This window comes from Neophocaena asiaeorientalis, unplaced genomic scaffold (assembly GCF_003031525.2).
Source record: "Neophocaena asiaeorientalis asiaeorientalis breed wild unplaced genomic scaffold, Neophocaena_asiaeorientalis_V1.1 scaffold253, whole genome shotgun sequence".
NCBI lineage: Eukaryota > Metazoa > Chordata > Mammalia > Artiodactyla > Phocoenidae > Neophocaena > Neophocaena asiaeorientalis.
The window spans coordinates 5,407,695-5,431,029 of NW_020174553.1; the positions used below are offsets into that span (position 1 = coordinate 5,407,695).

Sequence of the window (23,335 nt, forward strand, 5' to 3'; positions counted from 1 at the left end):
TACTTTCCCATGATCTTAAATCAGAAATAAAACACTATATTTTTAAATGTTCTTTTAAATGAAGTTTGTTTTAGATTTTTCCAAACTTCAATTCCATTCCATAATTCTTTTTAATTATTGCAAACACTTTACAAAAAAATAAAGAAAGACACAAATTGTACTTAAGAGTTTACATACCTTGGCTTCCGAAATGCTAAACTATATTGTTGGCAAGCCAGACCCACAGTGGGTGTATAAACGATAGGCATGAATTTCTCAATGTCAGACGTTAGCACTCTATAAAAGAGCTTTTCATTTCTATCTTGAAGATCCATTAAGAGAAGATACCTGTGGAAATTGGACATAATTAGATCTACGTTCCAACAAAGTTGTACAATAGCTGTTAGAAATCTAACTAAACATTTCTCAACCAAGTATACAGTAGGTCACACAGAAAACATCTGATCAAAAGACTTTGGAAGAATTCCTAATCATCTCAAAAAATGAAGTACCATAAACCTGAGCTAGTGTCATTCAAAATGTTAATATCAGTGCTGAGGGACTTCTCTGGTGGCGCAAGGGTTAAGAATCCGCCTGCCAATTCAGGGGACACAGGTTCGAGCCCTGGTCCGGAAAGATCCCACATGCCGCGGAGCAACTAAGCCCGTGCGCCACAACTACTGAGCCTGTGCTCTAGAGCCTGCAAGCCACAACTACTGAGCCCATGTACCACAACTACTGAAGCCCGCGTGCCTAGAGCCCATGCTCCGCAACAGAAGCCACCGCGATGAGAGAAGCCCGCGCTCCGCAACCAAGAGTAGCCCCCACTCGCCACAACTAGAGAAATCCGGCATGCAGCAAGGAAGACCCAAAGCAGCCCCCCCAAAAAAAAAATCAGTGCTGAAATAGCAGTTTTATTTAATATTTGAAAAGACTTTGTCCCTATTTTCAAATCAAAGACAAATGAAAACACCACTGTGGATATAGTTTAAACGTTAAGTAAATAGAAAGACTTCATCCTTTACCTTGCAGTACTGAATGGCCAAGGGAAATGACAAGCAGAAAATGAGTAAGGAATGTAGCACTGACCCTAAAAATTACTAAGGTAAGCAAGTTCAAGGGACTTTTTACTTATATCAAACGGTCTTTTTCTTTCTAGAGGCAGTTTTCTTTCTAGAGGATGTCTAAATATCAACCTTATCATATTACTGGCAACCTTCAATGGTTTCTAGAATAAAACTCAAACTGCCTGGTGCAACTTAAAAGAATCTTCCAAAATTGTCCTTAATAGCCTTACCAGCTTTTTTTTTTTTGGTGGTGGTGGTGGGGGGTGGGTTCTCATTCCCTGGAATAGTTGAAAATGCACAGAATTTGGAGTCAGAGACACAAGGATTCTAATGCCTGGCAAATAGATGAGTTATTTCAACCCCAAAAATTAACAACTGGGAAGAAGATGATGACTTTTAGACATGCTAAACACTGATCTCGCCATGCGGAACTCATCAATGCCAAATCAATGATCAATCCTCAGACCTTATCTTAGTTTACTTGTCAGGACATCTGACACAAGTGGCGTTCCCTAGAGCTCCATACACTCTCTTTACCTGAATTCCAGGTCAGCAGATTCTCTGGTTTTCCTGTTTCACTGATCATGCCTTTTCTGTTTCTTTGCTATTTTCTCCTCTTCTCTGGAAGGTCTCTAACACTCATGTCTAATATATTATATTACATTAAGAGATTATGTTGGCTTTGCTTCAGGATATATCCCAACCTGAGCACCTTCATTGCTACCACCCTGGATCTAAATCACCATCATCTCTGGCCTGTAAGAGTCTCCTAAATACTCTCCCGGCTCACATTCTATTCTCAACGCTGCAGCAAGTCTTCTGGAAACATTGCTCTGACCACGTTGACCTTCTGCTCAAAACCCTGAACAGCTCCCCCTTTCACTCGGAGTAACAGCAAAAGTCCGTCAGTGGCCTCCACAATCTGTCTTTATATAATCTGTCCTCCGTGACCTCATTAATCTGCTCTCCCGACCTACCATTCTTCCCCTCACCATCCTGCTCCAGACGCAGGTCTCCCTGCTGGTCCCTGAATCTACCAGCTAAAGAGCACTGCTCCTCAGACTTCCTCATGGCTAACTTCCTCACTGCCTCTCATTACTTGCTCATAACCTACCTTCTCTATGAAGTCCATTCTGACAATGCAAATTGACCCTACCCACTCGCTCCCCAGCATTCTCATCCCTCGTACCCTGCTCTACCTTTTCTTTTTTTTATTAGCACTTGTCACTTTCTAGCGTATTAAATAATTTACTTATTATTTTATTATTTACTTCTTTTTTTCAATATTTTTTAAAAAATAATTTAGGTAAGTTCTGTGAGGGCAGAGATCATTGTCTACAATCCCAATAACTCAAAGAGCACCTGACACTGAGTTGATGCTCAATAAATATTTGAGGGACAGGGACTTCCCTGGTGGCACAGTGGTTAAGAACCCGCCTGCCAATGCAGGGGACATGGATTCAATCCCTGGTCCAGGAAGATCCCACATGCCACGGGGCAACTAAACCCACGCGCCACAACTACTGAGCCTGTGATCTAGAGCCCGCAAGCCACAACGACTGAAGCCCACGCGCCTAGAGCCTGTGCTCCACAACAAGAGAAGCCACTGCAATGAGAAGCCCGCGCACTGCAACGAAGAGTAGACCCCGCTCACCACAACTAGAGAAAGCCTGCGCGCAGCAACAAAGACCCAACACACCCAAAAATAAACAGACGAATTAATTAATTAATTAAACAAAAATCTTTGAGGGACAGTCTGTGATAAAAATATGAAAATCACTAGCTCCGAGGAGGCAGCTGATAAAATGGCCCAGGAAAAGAATATAAAGTAAAAATGGAAGCAGCTGAAGGAAGGACTTAAGAAATATGTGAAAGGGATGGTGAAGGAATTTAAGAAGCAAATATACATGTTGAATAAACTGAGTCAGCCTCTGTCCTCAGCTGCCCCGTCATCACTTACAGGCTCATAAAAGAAGTGGCCATGGCAGGGATGGAGGGTATCCATGGGCTCAGCAACAGGGACTTCCACGCACCAAGGCGGACCTGGCCACAGACACTGCTGAGAGTCCCATCCGCCAGCAGCAGGGACCGACATTGAGCCCCTGATATGCCGCCATCCCATGGCGTGATCAGCAAGCTACCTGGTGGCAGGTTGATTACACTGGACAGCTTCCATCACGGAAGGAACGGCACTGGTTCTCACTGGAAGAGACACTTGCTCTGTATGAAGACTTACCTTCCCTGCACACAACGCTTCTGCCAAAGCTGCCCTCCATGGACTTACAAAATGCCTCATCCACTGAATTCCACCCAGCATGACTTCTGATGAAGGAACTCACTCCACAGCAAATGAAGTGAGGCAATGGGCCCTTGCTCATTGGAATCCACTGGTCTTACCATGTCCCCACCATCCTGAAGCAGCTGGCTTGACAGAATGGTGGAATGGCCTTCTGAAGACTCAGTCACAGCACCAGCTAGGTGACAACACCTTGTAAAGCTGGGGCAAGATACTCCAGGAGGTGATACATGCTCTGAATCCGCATCCAATATATGGTTCTATTTCTCCCATAGCCAGCATGCACAAGTCCCGGAATCACAGGGCTGGAAATGGAAGTGGCACCACTCACCATTATCCCCCAGTGACCCGCCAGCGAAACTCCTGCTTCCTGTCCCTGTGCCATGATGCTCCACTGGCCTAGAAGTGTTCATTCTAAAGGGAGGAATGTTTCCACCAGGAGACAATGATTCCACTGAACTGGAAGTTAAGACTGCCACTGGCCGCTTTGGGCACCGCGTGCCTCCGAACTAACAGGCAAAGAAGGGAGTTACTGTGCTGGCTGGGGTGACCAACCCTGACTTCAAGGGGAAATCGGACTCCCGCTCCATAATGGCGGTAAGGAAGAGGGTGTCTGGAAAACAAGAGATCCATTAGGGGGTCTCCATGATTAAAGTCAATGGGAAACTACAACAACCCAATTCAGACAGGACTACTAACAGCCCAGACCCTCCAGAATTAAAGATCTGGCTCACTGTACCAGGTAAGGAGTCAAGACTGGCTGAGGTACTGGCTGAAGGCAAAGGAAGCGTGAAATGGGTAGGGGCAGACAGTAGTCATAAATACCAGCTCCGATCACGTGACCAGTTACAGAAACGAGGACTGTAATTACCACGTGTATTCTTCCTTATTTTGTTATGAATACGTTTGCGTGTATGTGTATATAAATATATATATAGTTGTAATATATATACACAAATATATGTAGACAAATATAATTTTTCCCTCTCTTATCCCTTTATCATGTAACCTAAGATGTACTGAGTTTATATCATAGTATTTAAAAACAGCTGACCCTGAACAATGTGGAGATTGGGGTGCTGACCCCCACACAGTCAAAAATCCACATATAACCTTATAGTTGGCCCTCCATATCTGTAGTTCCTCATTTGATTCAATCAACTACAGATTATGTAGTACTGTAGGATGCATTCATCGAAAAAATCCAAATATAAGTGGACCTGCACAGTTCAAACCCATGTTGTTCAAGCGTCAACTATACTTTTTAAAAAATATTTATTTATTTATTCATATTTATTTTTGGCTGCATTAGGTCTTTTTTTCATCGCTGCATGCAGGCTCTCTCCAGCTGCGGCGAGCTGGGGCTACTCTTCGTTGCGGTGTGCGGGCTCCTCATTGTGGTGGCTTTTGTTGCGGAGCACGGGCTCTAGGCGCTCAGGCTTCAGTAGTCGTGGCACGCGGGCTCAGTAGTTGTGGCTTGCAGGCTCTAGAGCTCAGGCTCAGTAGTTGTGGTGCACAGGCTTAGCTGCTCTGAGGCATGTGGGATCTTCCCAGACCAGCAATGCGTGTCCCCTGCATTGGCAGCTAGATTCTTAACCACTGTGCCACCAGGGAAGTCCCCAAGGGTCAACTGTATAGTTAACTTTACATCATAGTATTAAGAGATACCAACGAGAAGGGTAAATAGCACCAAGGGCTTTATATCCTCTTCTGGGGAAAGAGTGTGTTTTCAGTTGTACCTGGGATAGTTCTATCATGTTAGGCAGAGGTAGGACTTTTTATTGTCTTTATGCAGAGATTCAGTTTAGTTTAAGGAGACGTGCATGGGTGCCAAGTTGAAAAGGAGTGGTTAGTTTTATGTGTCAACTTGGCTAGGACACAGCACCCAGATACTTGGTCCACTATTCTGGGTGTTTCTGTGAAGGCGGTTTTTGTATGAGATTCACATTTAAATTGGCGTACTTTGAATAAAGCAGATTACCCTCTATAATGTGTGTGAGCCTCATCCAATCAATTGAAAACCTTAATAGAACAAAGACTGGCCTTCCCTCCAACGCCAGAGCAAAAGAAGAACTGCGCCAGCAGACTGCCTTCGGACTTGAACTGCAGCTCTTCCCTGGGACTCCAACTGGAGATTTAGGACTGACCAAGCCTCCAAAATCACTTGAGCCAATTCTTTGAAATCAAAATCAATCAGTCAATCAATAAATCCCTCCCTCTCTCTCCCTCTCATTATGTGTATGTACACGCACGCGCACACACACACACACACACGCACACGCACACACATCCTAGCTGTTCTATTTCTCTGGAGAACCCTGACTAATACGAAGACTTACTAGGCACTGGGTTAGCTCTCTCTTCTAACCTTCGCAACAAATATTTTCAAATAACTATTATTCTCTTCAACCCACAAATGGAAAAACTGAGGTGTAGATGGGTCTAACACCTTAATAAGAAAAGGCAGCATCAAAAATAGAGGGCAAGGCACATGCAGTGGTCATGGCAGTGGGTGTAGTGGTTTGCTCTAGTGATATACGGCCAGAATTTCAACTTAGGGCTAGCTAATTCCCAAGGGTACCTTTATCTTTGTACAAACATGGAAACTGGGTTCTAAACAAAGTAAGTGACCTAAATTCACAAAAGTGTCGGAACCACGCTTGGAAGATGAAAAAGTGCACTTTCACCTACAACGTACTTAGTGTCTGACTCAAAGCCACTTTCACCTAGTTTGGAATGGCATTTCCTGGTAATTCACCTTCATAGCAACAACTTTATCACAAGAGAAAAGTCTTTCTGAGGATATAGTTTAGAAAACTTTAATTTGTTCAGATGTTCCTACAGAGGGTAAATTTTTTACAAAACATCATTGTATTTACAGGCAAATCTTCCTAGAAGTTGGCTACTCTTTCCAAAGCACTAAATATTTAAACTTTCTCATCTGATAAAAAATAAACTAGACAGTTGCCTATGAGACATATAAAAATCACCCTCAGGAACATGTTACCTGTCAAAATCAGAGTTCAGGTGCTCGAAATTCTTAATTACTCTAAGGACCTGGATATCCTGGCTGATGAAGCAAGGTGGCAACAATCCATGAATGTTCAACTGCTGTCTCTCTTCCAGGGTAAAAGCCAAGTCCTATGGAGAAAAGGAAAACATGATAATTCAAGGGGGGAAAAGGACAAAACGCATATCTACACACCAAATAAATCCAACAAGTATATGGAATTGAAAATCAGAAGATCTGGCATCCCTCCAAGCGTGGCCATGTGACTGAGTAAACCATGTAATCTCTCCATACCTCACTTTCCTCACCTTTAAATATTAGGATAATATTTTCAGATCTGTGTCACTTAGATAATGTTAGGATAAAATCAGGCAATGGATAGGAGGAAATTATCTGAAGCCACGCAAATGAAAGAAGATATAATTATCAGTATTAGTACCATTAAATTTAAAAATGAATAGTAGTTATTACAAAAGGTTTTTAAATGATGAACATGAGTAGGTCACCTACGACCTGCTGTGTTTCTTTTTTATTTATTTATTGGTTGCATCAAATCTTAGTTGCGGCACGCGGGATCTTTCGTTGTGGCATGCGGGCTCTTTGTTGCAGTGCACGGGCTCCTCTCTAGATGTGGCGTGCGGGCTGCAGAGCGCGTGGGCTCAGTAATTGCGGCGCACAGGCTTAGTTGTCCTGCAACATGTGTGATCTTAGCTCCCCGACCAAGGATCAAACCAGTGTCCCCTGCATTGCAAGACCGATTCTTAACCCCTGGACCACCAGGGAAGTCCCCTGCTGTGTTTCTATGTATAAAATAGGTCAGGAGACGCCTTATCTATGATTCCGCGGTACCTTTTCCAACATTCCTCTCCCAAGCTATCTCTCACTAATTATACACTCCTAGTTACACAAAACTTCTCACCATTGCCTGGACATGCCGCACCCCTTTCTTCTTGCACTATACCACAGTCAAGAATGTCTTCCTTCCCTGCTTCTCTCCTTTCAAGCCATACCTCAAACGCTCCCTCCTCTCTAAAGCCTTTCCAGACTCACCCAGTAAGCCCATTCGAACCTTATTATTATACCTACATCATCTGTTTACATGAACACTGACTGTACAAAACAACAGCATTACAAACTCAAAAACAAGCAAACAAAATAGAACTGATGAGTGCATACAAAAACCCAGAATGGACCTAGGAGACTGGCCACGATATAATACGAGGGGAAGTAATAGCAGATAAACCCAGTAGTCATTAATCTGGAAGATTAGGATCTCCCTGGAGATACTGAAGCCCAAGATAAGACTGACTGCTTTGGGTCTGGCCCCAGCGTGATGATGGGCGGGTTTGCTCCACGTGCTATTGGCACGGCTGGTGCCCGTTTCCAAGATGTTTTGCCCCACCAGCAGCCATTCCTTCACTACAAAAGCCCCATTACATGCCCAGCCGGGGGTCCTCTGGAGTTCTAATACACGTGGACAGCAGCAGGATGGTCCCCCTCCAAGAGGATAATCCAGGGTGTCCGGCCGTGCCTGGTGCCATCACCCCCTCCCAGATGCCTGGAGCACAGCGGACCAGCGCAGCCTCTCTATCCTCTTGCCTGGCGTCCCCGTCCGCACCAGGAGACACTGCGGTGTTGCTAGAACCCTTCCATGCCATTTTCTTTTTCATTTGTGGTTTGTGTCCCCACCAGAATGCAAACTCCACGAGGTCAGGGAATTTTGTCTGTTTGTTTTTCACTGCTTTATCCCTAGTGCTCAGAACAGTAACTGACATTAGACCTCAGTAACGTGCAAGATAAATAGAAAGTTTTAAATATTTTAGAGACTGACATTAAAATTTTAAAAACATTAAAACTGCTGCTCAGGAAACTAGCCTATCAAGCCTGGTAAAATTACATTTAAAATTTAAAGTAACAAGAAAGGCATGTTTTTGTGAAAAAGGAATCTACAAAATGGAAGGCATACTTCACCTGCTAAAAGCACAACTTGTTATAAAGATATAAAACTTTTTATAAGGACATAAAGTAAAATACTTTAAAATATAAAGATATAATGTAAAATGTCTGCTTCCTAGAAATGAAGCAGAATTATATACAGTAATCTATTTGAAAAAGAAGACAATAGACTTCTCTCTAGCTTGAAATGAAAACTTGGAAATTAAAAATGGGAAAAAAGCTAGGCTGAAGTTAAAGTCTCAAAAACATATGAATATATGTGAAGAAGCAGCAAACTTTTGAATGTTATGCCCTTGAAAATCTGCCTGTAAAAATAATAATCAAAATATTGGTATTCTGAGAATAAGGCTCATTATCGGAAGTACTAACATATGCTCGTTCTTTCTCTTTATAATGGCATTAACTCATCTATTGGTGTCATTAGCCAGTCTTTTTATATGAATTTTCCAATGTTTGGTCTGAAACAATTCCTCAGTCTAACAGGTTTACCATACCTTATGCCATGTAAATGATAACACCACCTGGATATCTCTTGCTATATTCTTTGATGTTTAGTAACTACAAACTCCCATAGGCTGTTAGCCAAATTTTCCAACACGCACTAAAGTACAAATTCAACTCTTAAACAGAAACAAACAAACCACTAGGGCTTAGAAATCTGAAGAACTGGGCCAAGTTAAAGAGTTAAAGTCCTATGACTGGATTCATATCCTATTACTACTCTTTGTGAATTTTTAAAAAATCAATGAATATGTAAACTTAAATCTTAAAACCCCTGAAAATTTTTAAATATATACAGCAGTTTTAAGAATGACACATCAATGTGATTCCTACCAACCAGCAGCTTCCCAAAAAGTATTCAGAGAAACAATAAGTTGAATTTTGAACAATGTAATAATTCCGGCTCTCTAATGCATTTTTTCATACTAACAAAGACATATTAATATATTTTGCAGAAATTTATAAACAGGTCAGTTACATCTAAAACTTGACAGTGACACCCTAACTTAATACATTCTCCTTATTAAAAAGTTAAGGTAACATATACCTGTTTCAAAGAATTTTTACCTTAGGGTTCTCCTGCAGGGCCTATCCAACAAAGGACATTGTATCCAAAGTACACATGCAAGTTCTAACTTTCAAATGACTTCTATTAAGTCTTTTATGTAGTTGAAAAGCTTAGCTATACATATATTAGGTTTCCAGATCACCTATAATCCTAATTACCTAAAAGTGTTCTCATACACTCTAGGTTCAACCCTGTTTTTCTCTTTTTCTTTCTTTTACTTTCCTTCCTCCTTAAAAAACCTTTTGGACTAGATCCCTACACAGCAGAATGGTATGTTGTTTCACTGCTGAGGGCAACAAACAGGACAACTATTCTTCTAGACTCTACTAATTAATCTATGTATATCTTCTTGAGAAAACTGAGACTCTCAAGCAAAAATGAAAACAAAATTCCTGGCATAACAGGAGACTTATATTAGAAACCATGTTTGCACAGAGCAAACATAACTGAGAAAGAAACTTTGTCCGGAGTAATTTATTAGAAACTATTGCCATAAAAACAACAAATAGGATCTATATTCCACACTAACAGTCTTTAATGTTTCCAACGAACTTCAGTAGTTTTTCTTTTTTCCCTGTATAATGACTAAAAATAATCAAGCTGAATGGCAAAAAGGAAAACATTACCTAAATCACAAAAATCTTTAAGATAATTTCTACATGTATGGTAATGCATTATGACAACAGAATTCATTAATTTTAATGTTTGAAGCCATAATCATATTAGGGCAGAGATGTTTGTATGTTTTATTCAACCAGTGAATCCCTAGTGCCCAGAATACTACTCATCACTTTGTAGATGATCAACAAAAAATGTGTTGGATTAACACATTAATCATTAATAAATCATTAATCAATTACTGATTTGCCGTAACTATACAGTTGCTATTATACGTTTCGGAGAAGACAAAGCAGAAAAGTGAAGAAAGAAGGTTTAAAGAAGTAGAAAAGGGCTTCCCTGGTGGCGCAGTGGTTGAGCGTCCGCCTGCCGATGCAGGGAACACGGGTTCGTGCCCTGGTCCGGGAAGATCCCACATGCCGCGGAGCGGCTGCGCCCGTGAGCCATGGCCACTGAGCCTGCGCGTCCAGAGCCTGTGCTCCGCAACGCGAGAGGCCACAGAAGAAAAGACAGTGGAAAGTAATAATCGCAAAAAACCTGAAACAACTAAGCTACACTAGTACACAAGAATATTACTCAATAGTAAAAAAAAGAAAAACTACTGAAACAAGAAACATAAATGAACTGCAAATGCATTATGCTAATGAAGGAAGCCAGACGCAAAAGGTTACATACTGCGTGGCTTCGTTTATTTGACATTCTGGAAGCAGCAAAATTATAAGGATTAAAAAGATCAGTTCTCGGGTCGGGGAGTGGAGAGAAGAGCTGACTACAAAGGGGCAGCACGAGGGAATATTTTCGAGGTGGTGGAACTTTTCTTGATTGTGGCGCTGGTTACACAACATTGTACACTTGTCAAAACGAAGAGAAGTAGGGCTTCCCTGGTGGCGCAGTGGTTGAGAGTCCGCCTGCCAATGCAGGGGATGCGGGTTCGTGCCCCGGTCCGGGAAGATCCCACAGGCTGCAGAGCGGCTGGGCCCGTGAGCCATGGCCGCTGGCCTGCGCGTCCGGAGCCTGTGCTCTGCAATAAAAGAGTGAATTTCACTGTGCTAAATTTTATTAGGTTCTATTAAAAAATCAATTCAGCAGCTAATTTGCTCATGTGAAAAGAATATAATTAAAATAACTTAAAGTTTGCTTAGCAAATTATGGATGCATTTCACATTCCAAATTTTAAAATACCTTTTTTAAAAGCTAATTTGTCTTCAATTTCTTTACCAAATTTTTTTCATAACTTATGATTTTGACTGAACTACATACAGATTTGATAAATGTGACATTACAGATAATATGGCATATCTGTCCTAAAAGGTCTTATGAAAATATGTTTTACAATTTTGTTGACAGTAATTTTGGGGAGAAATTATTTATATGTAAAGAGTACAAAAGGAGAGACCTTTACATTTTTATTATTTATTGTTCTGAAATGAAGAGATCAAATTGAGCTTTAGTTTTAAATATAATAATTTCAAATGTATTAACATAGTTTATGTGCATATTTCATATCTATAGAATGAGAGGAGATACTGGACATTTGCCCTGGACACATTCTACTGAATGGTTCCTTCCCCCAAGTCTTCCAGATTGCCAAAAATTGTCCTTTGAAACTGATTTTTTTTTAATTCTAATTGACAACATAGATAATAACTTTTAAAATTTTCCTAGTGGTATACAATCTCATTTCTTCAAAAAAACCATCAGCCAGATGGAATATACATTTCCAAGGTAAAGTTTACATCAGAAAAATAATATGATTATTTTGAATGCATTCAGTTGTGCAGTCAAGTTCTCTGGTAATAGTCTCCTTTAAGAGACAGAAAAATCAATTATTTAAAATCAATATATTAACATCTTTAAGAAAAAATATTTGGCTTTATTACATAGCAATTAATTCTTACAGATATCTGATATAAAGTAATTTAAACTGATATAAGTAATGATTATAAAAATATATCTAAAATACACTTGGCCCTAGATACACTAAAACTTATAAGAAAATATCATAATTGTACAATACCCCAAACTTATTTCATCTAGGTATTACAGGATATAGCAAGTATAACTACATTGTAGTTTAAGTGATGTTTGCTCAGTTTTAAAAAAGAAAGAACACCTCTACCTAAGGGAGCAAAAGGATTTTTAAAATATCAGATGAGATGTTTAATAGGTCAAGTATTTCTTACTTAAAAGTCAGAACTTTATAGATTCCTTATAAGGCTGAGAAATTGTTACCCATCAATGTCAACACTATATTTTCCAAATGTAAGTCTTAAAATCATTAATGAGGTTTCAAAATCCTTTCAGCAGAATGGAGTTCTACTGTTCTCAAAGAAGTTCTAAGGCGAATTTCACAGTAGAGAAAAGTCCCTGTTAAGGAAGCAGACTGGTAATTCTTAATAAACTATTGAAACTACCAATGTACACAAACGATAAAACCAAGTCTAAGATCACAGATTGAAATGTATATGAATAATCCAAACCAAATGGGTAATACCCATCGCCAGAAGAGTCTCTAGTAATCACACGGACATTTACGCTATTCCAACAAATATATTATACATGTGACTCAGACAAAACCCTCTAAATATGCCTACGATAATAAGTAAAGCGAATACTCAAGACAGTGAACCAGAAAGATCAGGACCACAAGGTAACTGTCTATTGTGCCTTCATTTGATTTCCTCCCTCTTTGAGGTAGAAGAATCTACAGCCTCAAAGTAGACAGCAATCCAATACACTGAGTTACCAATTAAATCACACATGAATTTGTAAATGACCCTTGCCGATTCCTGAATGGTGGCCTTCCTCCTTCTCTCTGGATTAGGGAGGTGTCCTCCAATGTTCTCCTACAGCACCACGTACTTCTATCATGGAACTTCCCATATTTCATTATTTCTGTTTAACTACTATTTCGCCCAGAGATCTAGGTGCTTCTGACGGACAGGCGCTATGCTATTCATGTCTGTATGACAGCACCTAATCCAACATCAGGATGGAGCAGTGCCTCGATCAATTTTAAATAAACAAATGGATAAATAAATATATGGATCTGAAACAACTTTTCAGTTTCATGTAGTTCAGTTCTCTGTAGCTCTATTTTGAATAACCAACACACCTAATTCAAATTCAAACTAAAATGTTTTCATATGTGCACTAATACAGAGCGCTCATGATTTGAAATCTCTCAAATAACAATTGCGCTTTCCACACATACATTAGATTATTTAATTAAATTAATCCACTTGTAACAGCTTTTTAAAATGACTTTGAACCAGGTATTCAAGATCAACTTAGTATGACAAAAAGACATTTCTACCTGTCAGCCTAAGTGCTAGAGTTTGTGAGGAATTTTTTTTAAGTACCTTCATCTAAACAAGGGTTTCTCAACCTCAGCACTAGTGACATTTTGGGCTAGATAATTCTTTGTTGTAGGCAGCTGTCTAGTACATTTTGAATATATCATAGGTTCCATTAATCCATACACTTTAAATTTACACACATAATTCACTAACAAATATGAATTCATGGCAATATAAGTCTATAGAGCATACTATCTGGATTTAGACCCAAGTTTGGTTCACAAGGAGATATTATTTAACACTATGATTTTGAGCAGGTACTTAAAGTGCCTGGGGTTAAATGCAGGCTCTCCTCAACTTTCGCATCTACTAAATAGGAGTAATCAAACATATGGAACACACAGTAGATGTGCATGTTATGTGTGTCTCGTTTGGTTGCTGAGAGGATAAAATGAGACCAGATATTTTTGCATCCTATGTGAATTATAAAGTATTATATTGATAAAAATGCGTGAGTTACTAATAATAACTTTTAAAACAAAACCATGAATATACAAGAACTAAGTAAATACTGACTTTTATTCTTCACATTCTTGGTATTGTCAGAAAACTCCTGAATTTAAGAATCAGTTTTTAGAGACCCTGTCAGTACTTTTTGTGAAGACCCAATTTAGAACCCTACCAAAGGTTCTGAACCTAAGGTCCAAGGACCTAATAATGACAGACCCTCAAGGAATCAGTGGGTATAATTCAGGAATCTTTAAATGTGGACATCTTTTCTCACTAACTGCATGAAATTTAGTGTTTCCTTCCATTATAAAAGAAGGGAGAAGAGAAATAGTAGTAGTTCCTGTGATTATGTCATCAACAGAAATAACAAATATTTTCATATCACATTACATCTGTGACATATATCTTGAAATACCATTTATGCTTATCATCACTTTGAAATTACAGTAGTTTTAGACCCAAAATATGGTTGTTTTATAACATAAACAGGCATACAGTCTAGTCATATCGATGACCTTCATACTGACCTCTTTACAAAATAAAATTTTATTTTAAATTGCCCGTATTTAAGTATATTATCTTGCTATTTAAGTCTCTGATAAAGAGGAATATATCTTATAATATCCCACATTTATTTTTTCAATATTCTGATATCTATATTTCAATATAATCGGTTTCTTTTGTAACACTCTTTATTTCAAACACTATTTATTTAAACCAGTGATTTAAGGAGTCACAGACTTCCCCAGATTTCCAAAGGGGACTTTGGCAAAAAACATGTTAAGAATTATTGCAGAAAATTATGCTTCGGTGTCCTAAGGGATGCATACTTCACATGATATTCCCAGAAATACCACAAGATGGCTTTCTTACTTCAGATCCACAGTTGAGATTTTCAGAAACATTCTATCTCCTCTCAAGAGTTATTTTATGGAAGACTGTGAAGTTCACTGTATTGATCGGGGTTCTCCAGAGAAACAGAGCCAGTACAGCTGGAGACTCGGAAGAGCCAATGGTGTAGGTCTAGTCCAAGTTCAACGGCTGGAGAAACCAGGAGTGCCAATAGTATGGTTCTAGTGTGAAGGCCCGTAAGTTCAAGACCCAGGAAGAACCAAAGATTCAGTTCAGGTCCAAAGGTAGGAAAAAACTGGTGTCCCAGCCTGTAGGCGGTCCGGCAAGAGGGGTTCCCTCTTACTCACAGAAGGGTCAGCCCTTTTGTTCTATCCAGGCCTTCAACAGATTGAATGAGGCCCACCCACATGAGGGAGGGAAGTGTGCTTCACTCAGTCTACCGATTCAAATGTTAATCTCATCCAGAGACACCCTCCTAGACATACCCCAAATAATATCTGAGCAAACTTCTGGGCACCCAGTGGCCCAGTCAAGTGGATACAAAATTAACCAAATATTTTTCAACAAGTATTTGTTGAGCGAATGCTCACAATGCTTACAGGCACTAAACCAGTGGAACACTGACATGCTGAATGTGGTTCAAAGCTTCATGAAGTTTGCAGTCCAGAGAGCTTAACAGGACATTATAGGAAGAGCTACACAAATAACTCTAAAATAACAATGTGATAAGTACAGGGGAAAGAAAAGGCAAAACGTAAGATCTAAATTCATCTGGAGGGTTAAAAAGGAAGAGCTCACTGAGCGGTGAGGTTCAACTGAGATCTAAGGACAAGTAGAAGAGGAGGGGTTGACCAGCTGAAACGCTGGAGGTGGTAATGCCGGAAAGAGAGGCACAAACCCCGATGTAGAAAAGCGTGGCTTCCTGGAGAGAGCAGAGTGAAGGAAACACCAGCTGTGGGAAGAATGATGAAAGAGGCAAGCCCTGTTGACTAGTTAAAGTTTTAAACCTTAAATCTAGTTGTCGTTGTTGTTTTCCTGGTGAGTTATGCCGTCTAATGAAAATGCTACCAGGGAGCCGGCAGCACTCACCACACAGTATGTGTGACTCCTACACTGAGGAATCCCGATACTCAAGGTGGCTCAGTGAAGAAAGAAAAAGCCATGCTTCAGAACCAGTTTCAGAGTACCAGGCAACTAACAAAGGACTCAGCAGGGGACCACGACTCCCTGTTTTCCGCGTCTCTGTCTAATTCACACACTTCCCCCCAGCTGCGCCCGTTCCCTGTATACCACCACCTCCTCTCCACCACACTAAGGGATTCATACCCTACATCAGTGACAACTTAACATATGAAAATTAACTTCAAACAATATTTAAAAACACACTTTGTAGAATATTTCTGGTCTATAATGGAAACCCTGGTCACCAGAAGCAGCAGTTCCCAGCAAGGGAAAACAGCTAGCCGGGGCACAGAAATGGGAGGGAAACAAACCTGTCATATTTTTGTGTATTTATTTTTATACAGTGAACCTGTAAGGATAGTAAAACATATTAAGAACCATTTATCTCATTTTCCAAGAATAAGATAATCGTATTTCTTATTTACATTGGTTAAATCACTATCCTTATGTTTCCGGCAGCTCTGGCTTGGGCAGAGACGGCCAGTTGCCTACTGTAACATCTGTTCTCCCTTTCCTCCCCAGCAAGAAAATCCTAATATTATGTAGGGCGGTCATGTATCAGGTGAAAGACTACCATTCCAGACTCCCCTGGAGTGAGATGCGGTCATGTGACGAAGTCCTGAGCAATGATATGGAAGCAGAAGTGTTGCGTGCATTGCGGGAAAGGCTCCTTAAAGAAAGCTGACTCCACTGGAAAGGAGGCCTTCTTGTGTTTATCTCATTTCTTCCAGCGGCCAGCTTGGAAAGAGTAGATGATGTCTATAAACCTATAGCTGGTTAGGACCAAGAAGTGCTCTTGAAGACGACAGAGCAGCAATGTCCCTGATGACTCTGTGGACCCACCAAACAGCCCCGGACTGTCTACCTCTAAGTTCCTTCATGGGTGAAAGAGAAATAAGCTAGGTCTTAAGTGAGTCACTGCTGTTTTGTTGTTTTTTGTTTGTTATATGTAGCGAAGTCTAATTCTATTTCTTTTTTTTTGTTTTTTTGTTGTTGTTTCTTTTTTTTTTTTTTGCGGTACGCAGGCCTCTCACCGTTGTGGCCTCTCCCGCTGCGGAGCACAGGCGCCAGACACGCAGGCTCAGTGGCCATGGCTCACGGGCCCAGCTGCTCCGCGGCATGATTTTGTTTTTTTGTTGTTGTTTCTTTTTTTTTTTTTGCGGTACGCAGGCCTCTCACCGTTGTGGCCTCTCCCGCTGCGGAGCACAGGCTCCAGACACGCAGGCTCAGTGGCCATGGCTCACGGGCCCAGCTGCTCCGCGGCATGTGGGATCCTCCCAGACCAGGGCACGAACCCATGTCCCCTGCATCGGCAGGCGGACTCTCAACCACTGTGCCACCAGGGAAGCCCGCAAAGTCTAATTCTAAATGATACACTGGTCATCCTTATACTCACTAAAGGGAAGAGATTCTCCAACACACACCCAACAGCATCAACATCCCTCAAATGGCATGTGACCTGTGGAGAGGTTATGGCCACATCTGAAAGGTAGAACAGAGCTATAAGAATGACTTCAAGAATGATCCCTCATGTATCCCTTCAATAAACTTTTTTTTTTGCAGAATACTTAACTATATTCCAGGGCCTATGAGCAGCTATGTTGAAAGATGAAGCTTTAATACAAACCAGCATAACCACCCTGCAACCCACCTCCACCAAGGAACTTTGAATCTTGTAATTTCTGTAGTATTTTTTTCATCATAACATGAAGAGGAACAGAAGTGAAGTACTACATAGATGTAAAAAAAAAAAAATCATCTTTCTAAATCCTTAGAATACAGAAATATTTCCACAGAACTCTACATAGAAATGAACCATTTTCCACAGAATAACCTTTATTACTAATATTTATTTGGCTGTAGAAAATATGTCCCCAGTAAACTGGGCAAAAAAATGTGAATAAACATTTGAGAGCTGATTCCCCCATTTTTTTTTCCCCTGAAACTTAAAATCAAGTTAGACTTAGTTTCACACATTCCCACCTTTAAAATAACAATCTAAGGGTTCTGGTCCTGTGCAAGATGGTATAAGCATACTTTTCCTTGTCTCTCCCACTAAATCCAACTATAGACCTTGCATACAATGCACTGAGCAGCCACGTGAAAACTCTGAAGGGTAAATGGTAGGAGAAGAACTGGGGAAGAAGACCAGAATCCAAGGTACCACCAAAGCATCAGTGACATTTCTTGGAGTTTGCCCTCCAGTATGACCTGGCTTTTTTTTTTTCATATCCCTCTGTAATCAACTGACCTTGACTCAAAAAGCAGCACAAAGGCTGCGAATGCAACTGAGTGCAGGCAAAAAGAGTGGCCAACAGAAGATTTCTCCTTCTGGTCCAAGAATCAGAAAAGGGTACTCTTTTTAAAGGTCAAAGAGGAGGGAGATTCACTATTATTTTCCATTCTCTCCAGTCCCAAACCCCAGGCAATCCCATAGTGGGTGGCAGGAGCCACTGCAGATGTCTAAAATTCTGAGGGAGGAAAATCATTCCTTTTAAACAAAGGAGCAATGGCCCCAAGATCATGGGTCAAATGTCTGTTGCATTTTTCTCTGTCTTCCAGTAAAACTTGGCTCCAGACACAAACGCACCTGGAAGAAACACATAGCAGAGCGGGGAAACTAAAGGCCCAGTTTTCTGGCTACTGGGCTGGAAAGGGGGGACCTCAAGAAGACAAAAAGTATCAGAAAGATCACAGAGAAAAGGAAACTCAAGAAAGTAATCTCATAAAGTTGTACATAAACTCCTGAGGTCACCTCTAAGATACGCACGTATAGATCTGATCTTAAACAGCATAACAAAGGACCTCAGAACTAAACTATAGAGTAAACCACTGCATAGATCCTACACTGGCCACTAAGCAGTACACATGATGAACAGATCCAAGCAGAACTACAAAGTAGGCTTTGAAAACATAATTGATACTGGAACCACAACCCATAGAACGTGAGTCCAACTTTCAAACTGAAAGTTTGAAATACTACAGAAATTACAAACTGAAAGGTTGAGTGGCTGCAAAAAACTAAAAAGAACAGCATTCCCTTGAGGATTTAACCAAAACCTAGAGTCTCCTAATATGCAAAATATCCAGAATACATGCAAAAATTACTGAGCATATAAAGGAACAGGAAAGTGTTAATTCTCAAAGGGAAAAAAATCAACAAACGCCAGTCCTGAGATGACACATACAATGGAATTATCACAGGAAGACTTACAATGTTACTGCAACTATGCCACAAACCATAAGGGCCAAACATTTTGAAACAAATGGAAAGATAAAAAGTTTTGGCCAAGAAAGAAAAGCTATAAAAAACCAAATGGAAATTTTAGAACTGAAAAATACAATAACTGACATAAAATATTCACTGGATGGGCTCAAGAACAGAAACGAGGTATAAGAGCAGAGACTCAATTAACTTAAAGATAGATAATTAGAAATTAACCATCTGAAAAGAAAAAAAAGACTGAAAAAAAAGTCAGAGGCTCAGGGACCTGTGGGACAATACCAAAAGGCCTACTACTTATTTCAACAGAATCCAAAAGCAGAGGAAAAAGAAAAAACATTTGGAGAAATAATGGCTAAAAACGTACCAATGTTAGCACAAGACATAAACTGAAAAACTCAAGAAGCTCAGCAAACCCCAAGAAGATAAAGAAATCCAAACCCAGAAAAATTATATTCAAGTTGCTGAAAACTAAAAAATAAACAACTTTAAATGAGCCAAAGAAAAATGACATCACATACACATGACATTTCAAATGACTGCAGATTTCTCATCAGAAATAAGGGAGGCCAAGAGAAAGAGAAATGGCATTATTAAAGCATTGAAGGAAAACAACCGTCAACCTAGAATTGGTTCAAGATGGTGGAGGAGAAGGACGTGCTCTCACTCCCTCTTGCGGGAGCACTGAAATCACAACTAACTGCTGAACATTCATCAAGAGGAAGACACTGGAACTCACCAAAAAGGACACCCCACATCCAAAGACAAAGGAGAAGTCGCAGTGAGACGGCAGGAGTGGCGCAATCACAGTAAAATCAAATCCCATAACTGTGGGTGGGTGACTCACAGACTGGAGAACACTTAGACCACAGAAGTCCACCCACTGGAGTGAAGGTTCTGAGCCCACGTCAGGCTTCCCAACCTGGGGGCCGGACAACGGAAGGAGGAATTCCCAGAGAATCAGACTTTGAAGGCTAATGGGATTTGATTGCAGGACTTCGAAAGGACTGGGGGAAACAGAGACTCCACTCTTGGAGGGCACACACAAAGCAGTGTGCGCATCGGGACCCAGGGCGATGGAGCAGTGACCCTGTAAGAGACTGAAACGGACCTACCTGCTAGTGTTGGAGGGTCTCCTGCAGAGGCAGGGGGCGGCTGTGGCTCACCATGACGACAAAGACACTGGCAGCAGAAGTTCTAGGAAGTACTGCTTGGCCTGAGCCTTCCCAGAGTCAGCCATTAGCCCCACCAAAGAGCCCAAGTAGGCTCCAGTGTTGGGTCTCCCCGTGCCAAACAACCAGTAGGGAGGGAACCCAGCCACACCCATCAGCAGATTAAAGAAGATTAAAGTTTTACTGAGCTCTGCCCACCAGAGCAACACCCAGCTCTACCCACCACCAGTCCCTCTCATCAGGAAAACTGCACAAGCCTCTTACATACCTTCACCCACCAGAGGGCAGACAGCAGAAGCAAGAAGAACTACAATCCTGCAACCTGTGGAACAAAAACCACATTCACAGAAAGAGACAAGATGAAAAGGCAGAGGGCTATGTACCAGATGAAGGAATAAGATAAAACCCTAGAAAAACAACTAAATGAAATGGAGATAAGCAACCTTCCAGAAAAAAGAAAGAAAAGAAATGAAGACAGCCTAAGAGACCTCTCGGACAACTTAAATGCAACAAAATTCACATTATAGGGGTCCCAGAAGGAAAAGAGAAAGAGAAAAGACCAGAGAAAATATTTGAAGAGATTATAGTGGAAAACTTTCCTAACATGGGAAAGGAAACAGCCACCCAAGGCCAGGAAGTGCAGAGAGTCCCACACAGGATAAACCCAAGGAGAAACATGCTGAGACACATAGTAATCAAACGGGCAAAAATTAAAGACAAAGAAAAATTACTGAAAGCAGCAAGGGAAAAACGACAAATAACATATAAATAACATACATAACCTCCCATAGGGTTAACAGCTGATTTCTCAGCAGAAACTCTACAAGCCAGAAGGGAGTGGCATGACATATTTAACGTGATGAAAGGGAAGAACCGACAAGCAAGATTATTCTACAGGGCAAAGATCTCATTCAGATTCGATGGAGAAATCAAAAGCTCTACAGACAAGCAAAAGCTAATAGAATTCAGCACCAGCAAACCAGCTATACAACAAATGCTAAAGGAACTTCCCTAAGTGGGAAACACAAGAGAAGAAAAGGACCTGCAAAAACAAACACAAAACAATTAAGAAAATGGTCATGGGAATATACATATCGATAATTTACTTAAATGTGAATGGATTAAATACTCCAACCAAAAGACACAGGCTCACTGAATGGAAACAAAAACAAGACCCAGATATATGCTATCTACAAGAGACCCACTTCAGACCTAGGTACACATGCAGACTGGAAGTGAGGGGATGGAAAAAGATATTCCATGCAAATGGAAATCAAAAGAGAGCTGGAGTAGCAATACTCATATCAGATAAAATAGACTTTAAAATAAACAATGTTACAAGAGAGAAGGAAGGACACTACATAATGATCAGGGATCAAGCCAAGAAGAAGATATAGCAATTATAAATATATATACACCCAACATAGTAGCACCTCAATACATAAGGAAACTGCTAACAGCTATAAAAGAGGAAATCGACAGTAACACAAGAATAGTGGGGGACTTTATAACCACCTCACTTACACCAATGGACAGATCATCCAAACAGAAAATTAATAAGGAAACACAAGCTTTAAATGACACAGTAGACCAGATAAATTTAATTGATATTTATAGGACACCCCTTCCAAAAACAGCAGATTACACTTTCTTCTCAAGTACACAGGGAACGTTCTCCAGGATAGACCACATCTTCGGTCACAAATCAAGCCTCAGTAAATTTAAGAACACTGAAATCATATCAAGCATCTTTTCTGACCACAACGCTATGAGATTAGAAATCAATTACAGGGAAAACAACGTAAAAAACACAAACACATGGAGGCTAAACAATATGTTACTAAATAACCAAGAGATCACTGAGGAAATCAAAAGGAAAAAAAAAATACCTAGAGACAAATGACAAGGAAAACACAATGCTCCAAAACCTATGGGATGCAGCAAAAGCAGTTCTAAGAGGGAAGTCTATAGCAATACAATCCTACCTCAAGGGACAAGAAACATATTAAATTAACAATCTAACCTTACACCTAAGGAACTTGAGAAACAAGAACAAACAAAACCCAAAGTTAGTAGAGGGAAAGAAATCATAAAGATCAGAGGAGAAATAAATGAAATAGAAACAAAGAAAACAGTAGCAAAGATCAATAAAACTAAAAGATGGTAGTCTGAGAAGATAAACAAAATTGATGAAACATTAGCCAGACTCATCAAGAAAAAGAGGGAGAGGACTAAAATCAATAAAATTAGAAATGAAAAAGGAGTAGTTACAACAGACACCGCAGAAATACAAAGCATCCTAAGAGACTCCTACAAGCAACTCTATGCCAACAAAATGGACAACCTGGAAGAAATGGACAAATTCTTAGAAAGGGATAACCTTCCAAGACTGACCCAGGAAGACAAAGAAAATATGAACAGACCAATCAAAAATAATGAAATTGAAACTGTGATTAAAAAATCTTCCAACAGGGCTTCCCTGATGGTGCAGTGGTTGAGAGTTCGCCTGCCAATGCAGGGGACACGGGTTCGTGCCCTGGTCCGGGAAGATCCCACATGCCGCGGAGTGGCTAGGCCCGTGAACCATGGCTGTTGAGCCTGTGCATCCGGAGTCTGTGCTCCGCAATGGGAGAGGCCACAACAGTGAGAGGCCCGCATACCGCAAAAAAAAAAAGAAAAAAAAAATCTTCCAACAAACAGAAGTCCAGGACCAGATGGCTTCACAGGTGAATTCTATCAAACATTTAGAGAAGAGCTAATACCCATGCTTCTCAAACTCTTCCCAAAAATTGCAGAGGAAGGAACACTCCTAAACTCATTCTATGAGGCCACCATCTATCACCCTGATACCAAAACCAGACAAAGATACTACAAAAAAAGAAAATTATAGAACAATATCACTCATGAATATAGATGCAAAAATCCTCAACAAAATACTAGCAAACAGAATCCAGCAACACTTTAAAAGGATCATACACCATGATCAGGTGGGATTTATCCCAGGGATGCAAGGATTCTTCAATATATGCAATTCAATCACTGTGATACACCATATTAACAAATTGAAGAAGAAAGACCATATGATCATCTCAGCAGATGCAG

General features: G+C 40.4%; 1 protein-coding gene across 1 annotated transcript in view; it reads right to left on the minus strand.

Moving 5' to 3' along the window:
* Positions 1-23,335, minus strand: part of ME1 (malic enzyme 1) — a 184,510-nt gene that overhangs the window by 149,087 nt on the left and 12,088 nt on the right. The window contains exons 2-3 of the mRNA XM_024757451.1: positions 6,350-6,483; positions 178-327 (exon numbers count right to left, since the gene is read on the minus strand). Coding sequence (XP_024613219.1) covers positions 178-314 — 137 coding nt within the window. The 5' untranslated portion in view covers positions 315-327; positions 6,350-6,483. The remainder of the gene's footprint in view (positions 1-177; positions 328-6,349; positions 6,484-23,335) is intronic.